Raw genomic sequence first — 17,014 nt, forward strand, 5'->3', positions numbered from 1 at the left:
CTTTGACCTTTTCTCATTTATAATTATTTTTTCTGCCTTGTCGCTCTTCCTATCTCCAGGATTGAGGTTGATGACATTCATGCTAAGCAAAGGTGGTAGAGAGAAGCACTAACTTGATCTTCTTTTATATATATATATATATATATATATATATATATATATATATATATATATATATATATATATATATATATATATATATATATATATATATATATTTTATAAAAGGACAAATTTCCCAGTCAACATCTGTGGGATTTAAAATAAAAGGTTAGATTTTATGAATCCTGTGCTTTACATTTTATTGGAAAGACTTTAGTTAGACTACTATATATGTAGTATGTGCATATTTCACTATTTAATCTGTAATTTATATATATATGAAGTTACTTATTTTAATAATATGATTATAATGCTTTACATTTCTTTCATTTCTTTTACTCTTTCTTTTTGATTTTAATTGAATGGTTTATAATTCATGTAATATATTTTTAAAACAAGAAATATAAATAGGAATAACACTATCACAAAATGTTTTTGCCTTAAAACACATATTGGGCCCTATTTTAACGATCTGAAACGCAAGTGTCAAAGCGCGAAGCGCAAGTAAGTTTGTGGGCGGGTCTCGGCGCTGTTGCTATTTTCCCGGCGGGATAAATGGCTCTTGCGCCCGGCGCAAATCTAAAATGGGTTGGTCTGAAGTAGCTTCATTATTCATAGGTGTGGTTTGGGCGTAACGTGAAATAAACCAATCAGAGGGTCATCCAACATTCCCTTTAAAAGCAGGTGCGCAAGTGCCATTATGGATTGCTATTATTATGGCGTATTTACCAGGCGCACGCCAGGAGCGGTTCACAGCCGAGGAGACTGATGTTCTTGTAAGAGCAGTGAATGACAGAGAAGTTGTGTTGTATGGGGATGGGAGAAACCCACCCAAAATTGCGTCGGTTAAACAAGCGTGGGAGGAAATAGCCACAATTGTTTCATCGATTTTTTTTCCTGGTTCCTGACGGACAAACCAATTTGTCAGATGTCCTTATATACATATATGACCTCAAACATGTCTGATCCTTAATTACTACAATTAGCCTGAATAATTTGTAAGCTAGATTTATGCCTATTTTTTCACATCTTCGTGGCACACCACAATGATTTCCGTCATCTCAAGTGTTAATATTTTTTTAGTGTAACAATTTATGATTTGCAAAAATAACTGTTGCATCTGTGTAGATTACATGAGCAAAGTGTATGCGCGTTGTGCACGCTAGACATTATGGTCAAGCATGCGCCCCTAAAATAGCATAATGAACAACGCGCAACGCGCCACTGACTTTAGACTAGGTTTTTTCTGGTCAGTGGCGCAATTGTTTAATGGAACAGGAAAATAGCACCAGGGATTGTTTGCGCCGGAACACGCCTCCTTTTTTGCGCTGAACCGCCCAGGGAGCGCAAGTTCATTCACTAGTTTAGCGACGTGCTTCTGTGGAGGGAAAAGCGCGCTTTGCGCGGGTGCAAAATAGGAATGACACATGCGTCGGTGTACAAAGTCAATTGCGCTGGGTGCAAGATAGGGCCCATTGACTTTTAAAAATCTTTTTTTCCCCATATATTTAAATCCTTTATATTCTGAACTCTTGATCATTATTAATAGCCTACATACTCTTTGTTCTCTTTGCTTTACTCTATTTCTTTACCCATTCACTCTTGTTTTATCTACACAAAAGCATCAATTAATCTGCCTTGAAGTTCCTGATGTGGGCAAAATATCCAGATGTGGATATTTTTTGTGGAGTTCTTATGAGTTCCAGGGGCTGAATTTGAAACGTGATGTATAAAATCCCCCAAAATGCTGTTTGAGGCTTCAACATGCACAAAATCAGGCACAACAGGCGTGAATGAATGCAGATGCACATTAAGCATAGAATTGGATGAGCAACAGAGTAGTGAGAGCTGTAATCGGAAGGACTCTCCAAACTTTCAGGTGGCAAAACTTGAAATAGGAGGGTATTGGTGTGGACACGCGGACCTTGATGAGACACGTTCTTCAGAGGACTAGCAGACAAAGCTTGGTGGATTTGTTGGAAATGTTTGAAGTTGTGCTGTAACTTTGAGAACCAGCTTTACTGGGCTTGTTTCAAAGGTCCGACATTTCAGTTGATGGAGAGGGATTTGAAAAGTTCTGATCCATCATTGAAAGTTTCATCCAAGATTTGATGCCTGAAAGACTCATATTTGCCACCCACCTGCACAAAGGATGAGAAAAGAGGGGATGTGCTCGACAGACTGGCCTTTAGAGAAATAACTAAGTGTGTGTGTGTGTGTGTGTGTGTGTGTGTGTGTGTGCGCGGCTGTGACCAATCGCCTTCCTCTCTCGCTTCAATTTGCAGCCAATCTTCCCATCTCTCACACGCTCCCTCATGCATCCGTTTGGTCATTTTTCCATCTTCCCTTCCTTTATCTGTTTTCTCTCTCTTTCATTAAGAGATTGCCAGAGGTGTCTCAAACCAAAAGAGCTGCTTTATAATAATAACACTAGAAAATCGCCACTTTATCTTTTCCGTGGCCAAATCCAGCCGTTCAATCCATCTCTCTATCTGTCCCAGCCGCCACTCCACAAGGTGGCTCTGTTTGAAATTGCATCCATAGGTCTTTTGCTATTAATCCAATATGACAGACATCAAAGGCGGTAATAGAGAGCGATATAGCGCTTGAAAGCCACGCTGCCGGACGTTCTCCCTTCAAATGGTCTCCTCGGTGGCTGATTTCCAATTTAATTTGCTCCCTAACCTTTAAGAATAATTTTGTTTTAAGGTCTGTCTTCGAATGCTTTGTTGTTTCTACTTCTCTTTTATGTCCAAGTCGGCTATTTTCTGCTGTTAGCTTCGTTAAAAAAACCTCTTTGGATCCATTTAAATGTTATTGCAGGATAAAGGCTCACAGAGATGCTGCCCAGAGCCTTTCACCACTGTGTGACATTTTAAACCAAGCCAAGAACCCTCTGGCCTTCATGGAACGTTTTACCAACTCTCTTTGAACTCTGACTGTGAATATTAATGCTCTTCATTTTATTCGGATCCACTGTAATATGAAAGTATATAATGCCATTCTCCTCATTATATGCCTTGTCAACCACCTGTACGTGTTCTCCCCAAAGAAATAGAGTGATGTTTGCTGCTTGAAGTAAGTATGTACTGTACACTACTATTCAAATGTTTGTTCAATAAATTATTATGATTTGATCTGAATTTAAACAATGTATTGGCGTGACGTAGCTGACACAGAACAGCATAGGTCCAGCAGATATTCTCCAAAATGGTTCTTACAGGTTTGAAACGACATGAGGATGAGTAATTAATGGCAGAATTTTCATATTTGGGTGAACTTACCCTTTAATACTTTTTTTGCACAAGTCAAGTAAGTGTAAAAACTTTTTTTGCGAATTAAGGCATTTTTATTGGAAATTCGGCGTTCCCATCATTCTCAATTCTGATGCGATAATTCAAAATGCGCATAAAAGCAGGGTGATGAAAACCCAGCTACTGAAGACTGGAGTAATGATGCTGAAAATTCAGCTTGGATCACAGGAATAAATTACATTTTAAAATGTATTAAAATAGAAAACAATTATTGTTAAATTAAAAAAAAATATTTCACAATAGTATAACATTTTTCCTGTATTTTTGATCAAATGAATTCATCCTTGCTGAGCATAAGATACTTTGAAAAGATCTTACAAACTTTTGCACAGTAGTGTAAAGCACATTATTTTGATATTGTATGCATGTATGCAAGCTTAAAATATAATACTGAAATTCATACAGGATGTAACCCTGGTGCTGTTATAACAGATTTTTTTTAAAGAATCTACTCTTGCAATATAGCCTATTAAGTGGCTATATTATTATTATTTTTTTGTCCTCTCTTAACTCTCTTTGTACTACATAAAAATTCTTTAAATATTTCTACTTTTGTGTTATACAGAAAGAGCATGCAGGTTTGAAATACCATGAATGTGAGGAAAATTACACTGAACTTTGCCTTTAATGTCCTTTATGCTGACTAACTTTGTCACCTAGAATATAGTGTACATAAAAGCAGCAATAACGAAAGGACACTCTTTCTCTTTGTAAATGTCTGTGGGTGCTTGTGTATTTCTGGAGCTAATGATGGCCCAGGGCCGTGTAGCTGATTGCCTGTTTTGTGGGAGAATGGGCTTTTATAAGCTGGAGAGTCTGCACTTACCTCTGATTACCACTAAGCCATCGTATTCCCAAGAGCTTCTAGATGAGGCACTCTAGTGAGTCAAGGTTAGCCTTGGGTCATATACAGTCGCCAGATCTCATCGTCATGTAGCAGAATCGTCCGGCTGAGTCCATAAGGAGACTCTTCATTTATCACGAGGAGTGTGAATGTGTTACTTAAAGCACTTTTTACTTCTCCACTGTTGTTTCTCATGTTCAGGTTTGCTTTGAGATCCACGGATGTTCAGAATTAAACCTGTCAGAATTGCAGTAGTAATTCATGTTCTTGAAAATCGGCAGCTTGGACTTGAAGAGTCCTAAGCTCGTGGTTACTCGTAATCATGCAATCATGTGTTTCATTGTGATAATAAAGCCTAAAACTGGACTGAAAATGTCCCACACTTCACCTTTTTCTCCTCTCCATGCCACTCTTCCTCTGTGGGATCCTGATCATGATGTGCATCGTCCTGTTGTTAGCCAAATTTGATACTTCAATTCTTTTTTGATGCTTTAAATCTTATGCTGTAAATTTTCAAAGTAGTCAGAGTTCTGGTTTTATCATTTTGTGTGTTATTAATTATGCTTTTAAAAATGTTTAAAGTCTCATTTGCTTACCAAGGCTGTATTCAAAATTAAAGTAAAACAGTAATATTGTAAAATATTGTTACTAATTAAAATATTGTTTTTCTAATTTAATATATTTTTACAATATAATTTATTCCTGGCAAATGAAATAATGGCAAATCAGAATTTTCTGCAGCCATTATTCCAGTCTTCAGTGTCACATGATTTTTCAGAATCATTTCTAATACCCTGATTTGCTGTTCAAGAAACATTTCTTATTATTGTCAATACAGAAAACTGTTTTTGCTGCTTAAGATTTTTTTTGGAACCAGAGATATAAAACCACTCAAAAGTTTGAGGAAAGTAAGGATATAAAAAAATAAATAAAATAATAATAATAATAATAATACTTTTATTTGGCAAGATGTACTAAATTGATCAAAAGTGACAGTAAATAAATGTATAATTGTAGAAATAGTAATAACAATATATATATTGAGATATATATATTATAGACATAAATATATTGAAATATTATTAAATTCTATTACATTGATATTTATACAGTATGTTGAAGCAGTAGGATATCCATTTATTTCACTTTGGGTGTAATGAAGAGGCTCATTGTTGGAATATTGGAGATTAAATGAACAATGAGATAGTATCACTGATCAATAGTTTTACCAGGTTTTTATTATTCAGTAAATATCATGTTTTTCCCACAGTTCACTGTTCAGAGAAATCTCACATCTCATTGGACTTCCTCCATATTGTGAGCTCACGCAAGACAGACGATTTTGCCTGCGGGTACAAGATAAGGAGACACCAATTAACTGGAAGCTTATTGGTGATAAACGGAGCCCTTCTGCAGTATGCTTCATGTAGAAAATAACGTCTGTGTTTCTCCTTCGGAGACCATTTGGAATTAGCGGAAAGAATTGAACAGCCTTAGATTAATTTCATTAGCTGTGTGCTTCTGTGATAGAATAATAGCGTGCCAGAAGCAGAAGGACTCTTCAGTGTTTCAAAGGTCAAAATATTGGAGCGCTTGGATGATTAAAGTGGCAGCGTGAAATCTTGAAAATACTCGGTTGCAAACTAGTTTCTTGTTCTTCTTGAAATCGAATGGCTACTTCACAGAAACATCTTCTAGGCTTGTGTTCATTTATGCACCAGTTTTATCATTAAAACAGATGTCTACATAGAGGCATTTCATGTTTTGTTCTTATTTAAATGTAAAAATTCTCTGGAGCTGCAAAACAACAAAATGAAAAATGTGGACTCTTTGATAGTGGGCTTCCCCTGACGCTATTCACATTTTTCCAATGCAGAACTAAACATGTGCATGGTAGATGATTCTAGACCTTAGATCTCCTTAAGTGCAATCAACAAATATATAATGCCCTTTTTTGACATGGCAGTACCATTATTTCTCTTGGTGAGATCAAGGTAATGCGAGGAGTTCTACAGTCCCTTCATTTATATTTCAAAATGTGGCTTAATATCTCATAACGTCACTTACTGTCTCACAGTGGGACTTTATCTCATAATATGGCTTTTTATCTCAATATTTAAATGTATATATCAAAATTTTCATGTATATTTTTGTGACTACATGTACATATATATCCATGTAAAATGTACATCTAGCCAGCTGTTAATCGCAGAATAAAGTATTCCACAGAGCCATGTTATATCTCAAAATGTGGCTTCATATCTCACAGAATGACATAATATCTCATAATGTGACTATTTCCCACAGTGTGGCTTATTATCTCATAATGTGGCTTTAAATCTCACAGTTTGAATTTGTATTTCATAATGAGGCTTCATATATCATAATGGGACTTTTTATCTCAGCGTGTGACTATATCTCACAATATGATTATTTTGTTTATTTTTACTTAATTTACTTAATCTTAACATTTAACTTTGACTTGATTTCTGCGTTGTTTCCGGTGGTTGTAATTCCAGGGCAGTCCTCCTTTGTATGACATGAAAGGTCTGTGCAAACAAACATTATATTTGCCACTTTGATGTGGCTTTTATGTGGACTAAAACCTCTCTAGGCAAATGTAACCTTAATATGATTATTGGCTCATAACGCTGTGAGGGGTGTCCCATACACCACTGGGTGAGGAAAGAGCACTCAACATCCTGTAGCGATCATTGCGCTTCTGATTGCCTGTTAATATCACTTAGTGTGTTACGGCACAAATTTGTCTCAAGTTTCACCGACACAAACACATAATCTCAAGAATCATTTTGTTTCTCCCACTGGTCAAGTTCTTTTACGGTGCTGTTGAATGTTGCCAAGTCAATTTAAATTACACATCCCCTGCTGTTCTTTTAATGTCAGAGTTTTCTCACTTTCTCGAATTTTCTTCCCTTTGTTAAAGTAGAGAGAGTCATATATCCACGCTGCAGTCGGGATAGCACCCCCTCCGTAGAAATCCAGCGATGCTCACACATCTGACATTCTTGAATTGTGGCAGCTCCTGCATTATTATACTCCAGATTAAGAATAAATTGTAGCACAGTAGTCATACTGACTGTGAAAAATGTCATTCTGACTGTCATAATTATTTCAGCGCTAATCACCACATTCTTATGCTCTCTCTGTCTATATTTTGTCTTTGTGTAGGTAAGTATGCCATGCGGGACCTGGTGCACCGTCTTCCGGGTGGGAGCAGTGCTAGTGGAAGCAGCGGGGGTACGGCAAACAGCACAGCGGGTAAAACCATGTGCGATGACACCGTTACGGCTATATGTTGTGCCCTACACGAGGTCATCACCAAGAACATGGAGAACGCCAAGGCCTTACGAGACGCCGGGGGCATTGAGAAACTCATCGGTATTGCTAGGAGTAAAGGAGATAAGTAAGTTGTCTTTTTTATAATAAGCTTACATCTTATCACTAACTAACTAAATGACCTGCAGTGCATGCTACCCACTAGGCCGTGGTTTTGTGTTTGCTCGTGTTTTCATGGACCCTGAGGTCGGCCATTTATTTTGTTTACCAGAATCTGTGCATTGCTCTAGGACACATTTTATTTTACAGATTCTACTTTTGTTCCAGCACCTTTTAAAGGAGATGCAGGGTATAAGTCAGAACTCAATAAGCATTTCATGAGCTTCAAGGCCACATTGTCTGCAGATGTTCGGCTACATCATATATACATCTGCAATGCACCCGACATGAGTCGCTCATTCAGTGCCTGCTGAATTGTTATGACAAAAACACGTGCACTTTTGCCTTAGCTGACAAAAAGAGCGGATGTTTGATTTGAAGTATCCTTGAGAATAAAGCTAAATATCACAAGGCTGTATGTAACAGTGATTCAACAGACTTTAGTGTTATCTGCTATGACAATGTGGAAGAAAACTCCCTTAACTTATGTAAAAACCAGTGTTGCCAATCCTTGACACTGGCTTGTTGTTTTTTTTGAATCACGGGAAGATATACGGAGTGATCCAGATGTGATTAAAAACTGTGATTTAAACCTGAAAGTGAAAATTGTATATATTTTTTATTATTATTATTATTATCGTTTTGTTTGGTTTTATTATTTTTGTTCTATTACTTTATTGTTTTATTTTATTTCATTTTGAGAATAATAAGTGTGCACAAACACACGAGAAATGTTATTGTCCGCATGGAGGTTCTGGAAAACACAACAGATTCCTCAAGTTTGTGTTTGTGTATTAGCCAAATGAAGCTAATTTCTAATTCTGATATGAAATCAAATGTAATCATTTTGTTGTCTGATAACAACTTAGAAGGATTATAGCATAATTACAAAGTTTATTAAAAAATGTAATACTTTAGTATAGGGACCAATTCTCACTTTTAACTAGTTGCTTATTAGCATCCATATTATTAACATATTGGCTGTTTATTAGTACTAATTAAGCTGATGTTCTGCATGACCATATGCATCCCTAATCATTAACCTTACTATTAATAAGAAGCAAATTAGGAGTTTTTTTTTTATTTATTTATTTAGCAAAAGTCCTAGTTAATGGTTTGTTAATGGAGAGAATTGGACCTTAAAATAAAGTGCAACTTAAAAATTTAGTATTGTGTTATTTTTATTTTTTCTATTGTTTTGTATTGTTTTGTATATGTATATATTTGGTGTATTAATAGATGTATTCAGTTGCAATACATGGCATGTTATTACATGCAACAGGTGTTTCAAATGTGCATCATCAAATTAAATTTTATAATAATCATTTGAATTGATCAAGCCTTATTATATGCTGCTTGCTTTAGCCTCTTACAAACACCAAGTAGGCAGTCTGACAATGAGTGAGTGATGACATTGTCAAAGACATTAGTCCGACCCTCATCAAACTGACACTTCATGCCACTGCTTTTTATATCCCCATCAGCTATTCATACACTGTGCCCACCCCATTGGAGCCAATATGGCTATGACAGCTGCTTCCAGTTTCCTGCTGAGAGGTTATCAAAGGGACAAGCCACTCGGGTGCTTGTTTGTCTGGATATAGCAATAATGCAACTAGTTGATTTAGTACCGGCACGTAGCTGCAACCAGTGTGATCGTTCTAATGTGCATCAGATTTGATGACTTTTTGGATCTGGTGCTGATTGTGATATGTGCTTAACACATCATGCATATGGCAAAATAATGAACTCACTGCTCCTGGCTGAATAACTTGTTTTCTTTTTATATATATATAATGAGCTATTTAAAAATAAACAAATATAGAAACATTAAAAATCTACTGTGATTTAAAACTTTTGGTACTCAACTTTTCGCTTACTGAATAGTTTCCATTTTTATGAAATCTGCACTGATGCAAACTTCACAGCAAATCTGACAGACTTTACATTGCCAAAGTGAGGGGTTTAATTTGAGCCGAGCCTGAGTCAACTGAAGATCTGAGCGTGTTAAAATCCATGTTGAAAGGTGAGGGGAAGGACAAATCAAACCTACAGCTCCACCTCTAAGAATCCATTTAGTCATATATGAGAGGAAATGATGAAGGATGAGCAGCATTCATTTCCTCTATTAAAGCCATGTTCAAAGATTTTCCCCTAACTTCATTTCAAGTGGCAATTGTAAATTGTTCCATTGTGTCCTTTGAGCAGAAATGGATTGACTCGGCTCGGCAGAAGACAAAAGGCACAGCTGTTCTATCAAATCAGCTGAAGTCAAACAATTTGTGTCAGTTTTGAGAACCAAGGGATTGTTTCTTTTGTTTGTGGTGCATTGTTAATCATAACAAAAGCTGCTGTCCGTTGCAGAGAAAGCATAGAAAACATGAAATGCTTCCATAGGAACAGTCATCTGAGCAACAATGTACCAGGATTGGATTTTCATTTTCCTCTGTTATGTTTGGTACATTGGCATTTTGATCTTGAAATTGAAGTTGGAATATTTTGTAAACTTTTTACAATTATGTGTATACTGATGTGCTGCATTTAGATATACTGGAGAATTGGTTTTAACTTGGTGTGTGTGTTCAGTTCAAAATGCAATGTATCCAAAAATTAATTTTCTGTGATGTCATCCATCAAAACATCAAAAGTACAATACTATTCAGAAGTTTTGGGTTGGTAAGACTTTTTCTTCTCATATGCCCACCAAGGCTTGCTTTAATCAAAAATACAGTAAAGCAGTTAAAAACAAAATTTAAAATCACTTTTTATATTTTAATACATTTGAAAATGTAATTTATTGCTGATGGCAAAACTGAATTTTCAGGAACATTACTCCAGTCTTCAGTGTCACACGATTCTTCAGAAATTATTAAAATATGCTGATTTGCTGCTCAAGAAACATTTCTTTTTATTATCATTGTTGGAAACAATTGTGTAATACTTTTGAAAAAAAAAAAAGGTTTTTACAGAATTTGATGAATTATTATTTGTGTGTTGTTTTATAATATTCCTTTAAATAAATCAATAACATATTAAGAAAATAAATAATAATATACAAATTTAATAAGTGATTTAATATTAATTTCTTATAATTATTTGATAAAATAATTTACTTATTTAAAAAAAAAAAAAAATCTTCCAGTAATATGCTTTTAAAATGTTGCCAGATTTTAACAGATAAAAATAATTGACTGTTGAAACCATTTGCCTATTTTTTTCTGTTGACTCTACTTGTTTGTTTTCTTCTCTCTTTCTTACAGACACTCACCTAAAGTGGTAAAGGCAGCATCTCAGGTTCTCAGTAGCATGTGGCAGTACAGAGATCTCCGGAGCCTTTATAAGAAGGTAGGAGACCTGCTTCCACTCTCGACAGCTGCGTCCCATTTCATCCGTCCCAACCTGAAGCATTCATTTAGCATGCTAACTGATCTCCCACTCCCACACGATTGGGTTGGAACTTTTAGAAGAAAAAGTTTAGAAGGAAAACAAACTAGAGAAGTGTTTTTGTATCCCTTCTCTATGACAAAGATGTGCGACCCACTATTTATTCAGCGCGACACCTTGTAGCCGCCTGAAAACATTAATCCACAGTGACTAGCAATGAATGCTCTATTGAGCAGTAACGGCCAGGCTGAAGAGATATTTCCATTCAATAAGCGCTTGTCGCACTTACTATTGTGTGTATCCGTTCAGATGTCTCCTTTGCAGATTATTGTAGAAAAACTTTGGCCTTGGCGAGTGCTGATGCCATTCAGAACGTATTGTATGCTCTGAACAGCATGGTGAATAGACTGATGTGAGGGAGACCTTGTATGAATGTTGCCATATTTCAGCAATTAAAAGTTGATTTATTTTCATTTCCAAACCAAACTTTTTAAGCTAGCGTCTGGGGGCTTTGAATAGACAATGCGCTCATGAAATTAAATTTAATTAAGGGCGATAGGAATTAACCTATTTACATGTAGCCAGACTCCTCATGCTGCATTCAAACACAGATAATGAGCAGCCAAAGTAGTTTTAAACATTAACAAGGTCAAACCAAGCCAAAATGTTCCCAAGTGAACTACTAATAAGAGCATGAGAAAAGAAATTTGGGGTTGTGGCAGACCACCATTCCCCACAAGTGCTAGAAGCCTCTAGGCTGCGAGAACACACCATTCCCCTTCGCTGCGCAATCTCTGTCCTGACAGATATGACGCTTGGTGGTGAGGAACGTCCCGGACCGGGCTCTATAATGTGTCGTTTTGCCCACTTGGCTCTTCTGAGAAGGCGTTGAAGAATTACAGCCCAAGGAGACGGTGGCGGATGCGACGCTGACCTTTAGAGATGAGAAAAGGTCAAGAGGGAACTGCCTGCACCGCCGAGATGAGTTTAGAAGTGTGTCTGAGAAAATAGAGGCGCCCCCCTCCCCGAACTGCATCGGAGAGCGAATTCACAATGCCTGTTGAAAAATGTCTGTAATGATATGTAATTATGGATGTTTGCGAGTTTACCCCGCTGAGCTCGTCGCCGTCAAAGCCAATGTCGAATTACGAGCTCTAATTTCATGTGCACATACTATTAATTACCCTCTCTGTCTTTTTTCAATATTTAGAGGGGTTCGACGAAAAGGTACCATGTGTAGATTATAATGAAAGAGAGTAATTAGATGGAACGCCGATTCCCATTATGCTAGCTGACTAAATATCTATAAATAATATTGAAGCGCTCACAGGTTCACAGTGGCGTTGTGTTCGCATGCCGCCTTGAGGCAGGTTATGGAACCGCTGCTTCAGCTGACGTAGACAAAGTGACAAGGTCAAGGACATGAAGGACATCCAGAGCTATAAATGCATTATCACAGAGGCCGAAGTTGTTAAATCTACACTAATGCTTATTATAAACAGTTCTCTGTTTGATTTTCGAGGGATAGAGTTCTGTGGATCCCTCTCGCACTCGTTCCAGCCCCCTCCAGCATGGGTTTGCAAAGATTTTAAAAACCTCCCACAACCTAACCTGTTTCCTCCAACCCAGCTGAGCCCTGGAAATGTCACCGGGGATGGTATTAAGCAAAGGGCAGCAAGAAAGAGATTGCCATTATTAACATTTGCAGAGCCCCGTCTCTCATCTCATGAGTGCATAATGACAGTTGTTCCACGTGGATGTGTCTTTCTCTCCCTCCGTTGAAATGAAAGGTGTCAGTTGGATGCATCGGGCCACCTGAGGCATGATTCTTTGTGTTTTGGGTGGCGTGATGGATGAAGCTGAGAGAGAAGAGGGAGGAAAGTGAAAAAACAAGAGGTTTGGGAAGCCAGACACCTCCCGAGGCTGTGAACAATGGCCTCGTGCCCAGGAAGCATCTGTGATATTTTGGTTTTGATGGTTTTTGCCAGTATTGGAGGAAGTTATGGAGTGTAACAGTGTTAAATAATATACTTAGTTCTGTGGGTCCTGTATGCGTTATTATCCTTTGGCTTCTTGTTTTATAATTTCTTTAGGAATTAATATGTAAAAATGTAAATTATAATTTTTTTTATTATATATATATATATATATATATATATATATATATATATATATATATATATATATATATATATATATATATCATTATTTTATATATGTTGATATCACTATCATTATTATTTTCTTTCTTTCTTTAATTTTTTTGTAAATTTTATGTAAAAAATAAATAGATAAATAAATAAGAACTCAAACACTCACTGATGCTCCAGAAGGAAAAACCATGCATTAAGTGGGGTAAAAACTTTTTGAATCTGAAATCAGGGTAAATTTAACTTTTGTCCCTTAGTTGTCCTCAGTATGAAAAGATGGATCTCCAAATCATACATTCATTGTTGGAAAGGGTTCAAATACACAAAAATGCTGGAAAACCAACACATTTGTGGGACCTGAAGGATTTTTCTGAAGAACAGCAGGCAGTTTAACTGTTCAGGACAAACAACCGACTCATGAATAACTATCACTAAACAAAAAAAACACAGCTGTGGATCATTCAGGGGTCAATTTTATAATTTCAACTATTATTTTCTCTTGTGGACTGTATTTATAAATTATATTTATATATTGTTTAAAATATATTTGTTAAACATTCTCTTTGTGTTCTGGCCATTTGCGGGAGACTAAAGCCTGAATGATTTTTATATTTCACAGATTCGTTGTTTGAGTTTGCACATTGCATTTATGCTCTTGGGAGGTTCAGATTTACTGTAAACAGATTTCAAAACTGCTTTTTGAAAACTTTTTGGCCTGTAATGCATATTTATAATTTTGCATAATAAAATGCATCTAATTCGTTTAAAGTTACAGCAGTTGATCTACATAGACAGAAATCTTTGAAGAAGTGCAGACGGCTTCCAGCTCTATCTACTAATAAGGTGTGTGTGTTTGTGAGAAAGCCTAGAAGCGCATAGCTTGATTTACTCAGTATGACGTAGAGCCGGACTAAGATGAAGTGAAGTTCTAGCCTGAGAGAAGAGAGAAGTTGCTTATGCTATTGATCTTGAGCCTGAAGCCTGACTCATGTTCTGCTGAGAGGTGTTGCATTCAGCTGGCAGCCTCCTGAGATGCAATTCCACAGTCATCCCTCCCCAACACTCTCTACGAGGAAGTATCAGGGTAGTCAATTGCCTCAGCGACCCCAGGGAGCCAACACAGCAAGAGCAACGCTTCTGGCTCCATCCGCCTCTGGGAGTATAATAATGAGCGCTTGCCATTGGCTTGCTTCAGTGCACATTTCCACACCAGAAGTTTTTTTTCTGTCTGACTCTTAAGCAGCATTATTGAGGAATCACGGGTAGGCAGGTTGCCATAAATGACTCATCTTTGCATGGTCTGCTTGGTCTTTTCAGTCTTGGTCTGAGTCAGAATCAGTCCCGTAATGGTGCTTCATGCGTTCAACTGGAATTAACAGAATAAATTGAAGTTTTTGAGTTTAAAGGATGAGTGTGCATTTACCGTTCACCCTTTTTACACCTCAGGAACAGTTACCTTAGCAGAAAAGTCCATCAATTCATGCACATTATTCTCTCGGACATGATAAAGAAGAAAGAAAGGAGTTCTTGAAATGGGATTTAATGAACGCAGAAAGATTCTTTAATCACATTGAAACTCAGTCTTCCCTGCAAGTATTGTTTTCAAATGGCAGGAACATCTTCAAAAGAAGTATCCATCCTTACTGGAATCTTTTATTGCACAGCCAGCCCAAATGCCCATCATCATAAAGAATAAAGGTAAAAGTTTTCATTTCTTCCTCATGTGGGAACCTCAATGTTCAAGTAACACTTACAACAGCGTAAGTAAAAGGAAATGACAAACTCTCCTACTGAAGAGGTCTTTAGTCGACAGACGACAAGTACCGTTTTCTCCTTGTTCCGTGCCTCTCTTGACTCCCCTTGGAGCCTTCAAATACCTGTCCAATGTCATTATTTGCAACAGGCACATTAGGTGGAGAGCGGTGGTTTCTCCTGCCAGAGTTTCTGCCATGTTGAGAAAGTAGGGCAGCTTTGAACTGCACAGAGTCGCAGGGACCGACCGTTTGATATATTCCTCACCTTTCCAACAAAAGCAATGTCACGGAGGGGCAAATGGGATGCCAAGGGGGTAGTGCTCTGTGTCACTGTTAGAGAGCTTGTTCAGTAGACTGCAAGTTTGGACATTCTCCTTGTTTCTTTATTGTGTATTTGTAGCCTGTTAGAACAGATCTATAGATGAAATTGAGCTTCTTCGTTGACCCCTTCTGAGACGATGTTGATGTTTGAGCTCGTACTCTGTACTGCATTAACGGCCACATGAATCGACTCTGTGAATTATTTCATCTTTATTCAGTGAGAGTAAACTTATATATGATCTGATACATGCTCTTAATATCTTATGCAAGCAACATAATCCACTCAAACATTAGAAAATTTGTTTTTTAATAGAATCAGACCATCCAGGAGGATATCAAACATATTCTGATACATTTTAGAGCATATATTGTATTAATTTGTCGCTCATCACCAAGTCTGGTTTGTGATCTTCAGTCATTTGCTTAGATATTAAAAGTTGTGTAGCGTATTACAGCCTTTTTAGAAATGTAATACATGACTATATGCTCTGAGCACACTCGGCAGACCTATTGATTGATGCTCACAGTGACGTGTCATAGAGCCAGTGGCCAATCGCTTCAGTTTATCTCCTCCATCAGCCTTTCAGGCTGCTTCACACATCAAAAAGGCTTTCTCCACAGCCACTGACTCCAGATCATTCATCCATTGATTTCTGTACCTCCATCCGCCCATTGATTTTTGTAATGACTCCACAATGGGAGGCCCTAAATTAACTGACAGTGGGCTAATGTAGCGTACATAGATACTGGATGTATTCTGTGGGCCCCTTGTCTAGTAGATAAAATAAATTAACATATGCATTATTGTAAACTTCTCTCTCTTCTATTTTATTTTTGTAGGATGGCTACTCGCAGTATCACTTTGTTGGCTCTGCCTCAACAATAGAGAGAGACAGACAGAGACCGTACTCATCCTCACGCACTCCGTCAGTATCTCCGGTCCGGACATCCCCTAATAACCGATCAGGTGAGTGTATATATTTATCTTTCCCAACAATGATAACTTAGACATTTTGATCTGAAGTGCTGAAATAGAGAGTCACTGTCCGTGGTCCTGAAGTCCAAGATCTTCAGCCTGGATTTAAAGCAATTACAAACAGCAGCTTGATTCTCTCTTTAACCCTGATAGAATCCTATTAAACTGATGGGGATTTCTCAGTGCGTCCTGGGACTCAGGGTTAATGATCCAGACTACTGTTGGGGTTAGTGGATTCATGGCCGGCTGGTGGTGCCTCTGATACCTTTTCCGGTGGACTTAGCATCTCGCTGAAGCAGAAAAGTACTTTTCCCAGATTCAGAATTTGAGAGGACCGTTGGTGGTGGAGGCTGAGCAGATGAAGGGGGAATTTTACAGCTAATGGGTCTTTAAATGGCTGGAAGGTGAACAGAGTGATGAAATTAAGTTCTTTCTTAATGCAAAATTTAAGGTGTTATATAAAAATTTGTATTAAATTCCTTCCCTGATCACTTCTGGTCTTATCTATGATGAATATGTAGCCAGTGTTTATATTGCAGTTTTATTTATTTTTCCATTTTATATATATATATATATATATATATATATATATATATAATAATGTGTGTGTGTGTGTGATATAATAAGAATGATATATATGTAATATATAATTTGTAATTACTAAATTTTAATTAATATTTTACTAATCTGAAATCATTTGAAAATTAGATTAA

The 17,014-nt window shown here is 37.0% G+C and overlaps 1 protein-coding gene across 1 annotated transcript in view; it reads left to right on the plus strand.

Moving 5' to 3' along the window:
- LOC113073214 (catenin delta-2-like) overlaps positions 1–16,624 on the plus strand; it is a gene marked incomplete at its 5' end in the record, with an annotated part of 32,467 nt that extends 15,843 nt beyond the window's left edge. The window contains 3 exons of the mRNA XM_026246095.1: positions 7,450–7,684; positions 10,977–11,061; positions 16,166–16,624. Of these exons, the coding sequence (XP_026101880.1) occupies positions 7,450–7,684; positions 10,977–11,061; positions 16,166–16,333 (488 nt within the window). The remainder of the gene's footprint in view (positions 1–7,449; positions 7,685–10,976; positions 11,062–16,165) is intronic.
- Between the last annotated feature and the right edge of the window lie 390 nt (positions 16,625–17,014).

Source organism: Carassius auratus, unplaced genomic scaffold, assembly GCF_003368295.1.
Source record: "Carassius auratus strain Wakin unplaced genomic scaffold, ASM336829v1 scaf_tig00011617, whole genome shotgun sequence".
Classification (NCBI taxonomy): domain Eukaryota; kingdom Metazoa; phylum Chordata; class Actinopteri; order Cypriniformes; family Cyprinidae; genus Carassius; species Carassius auratus.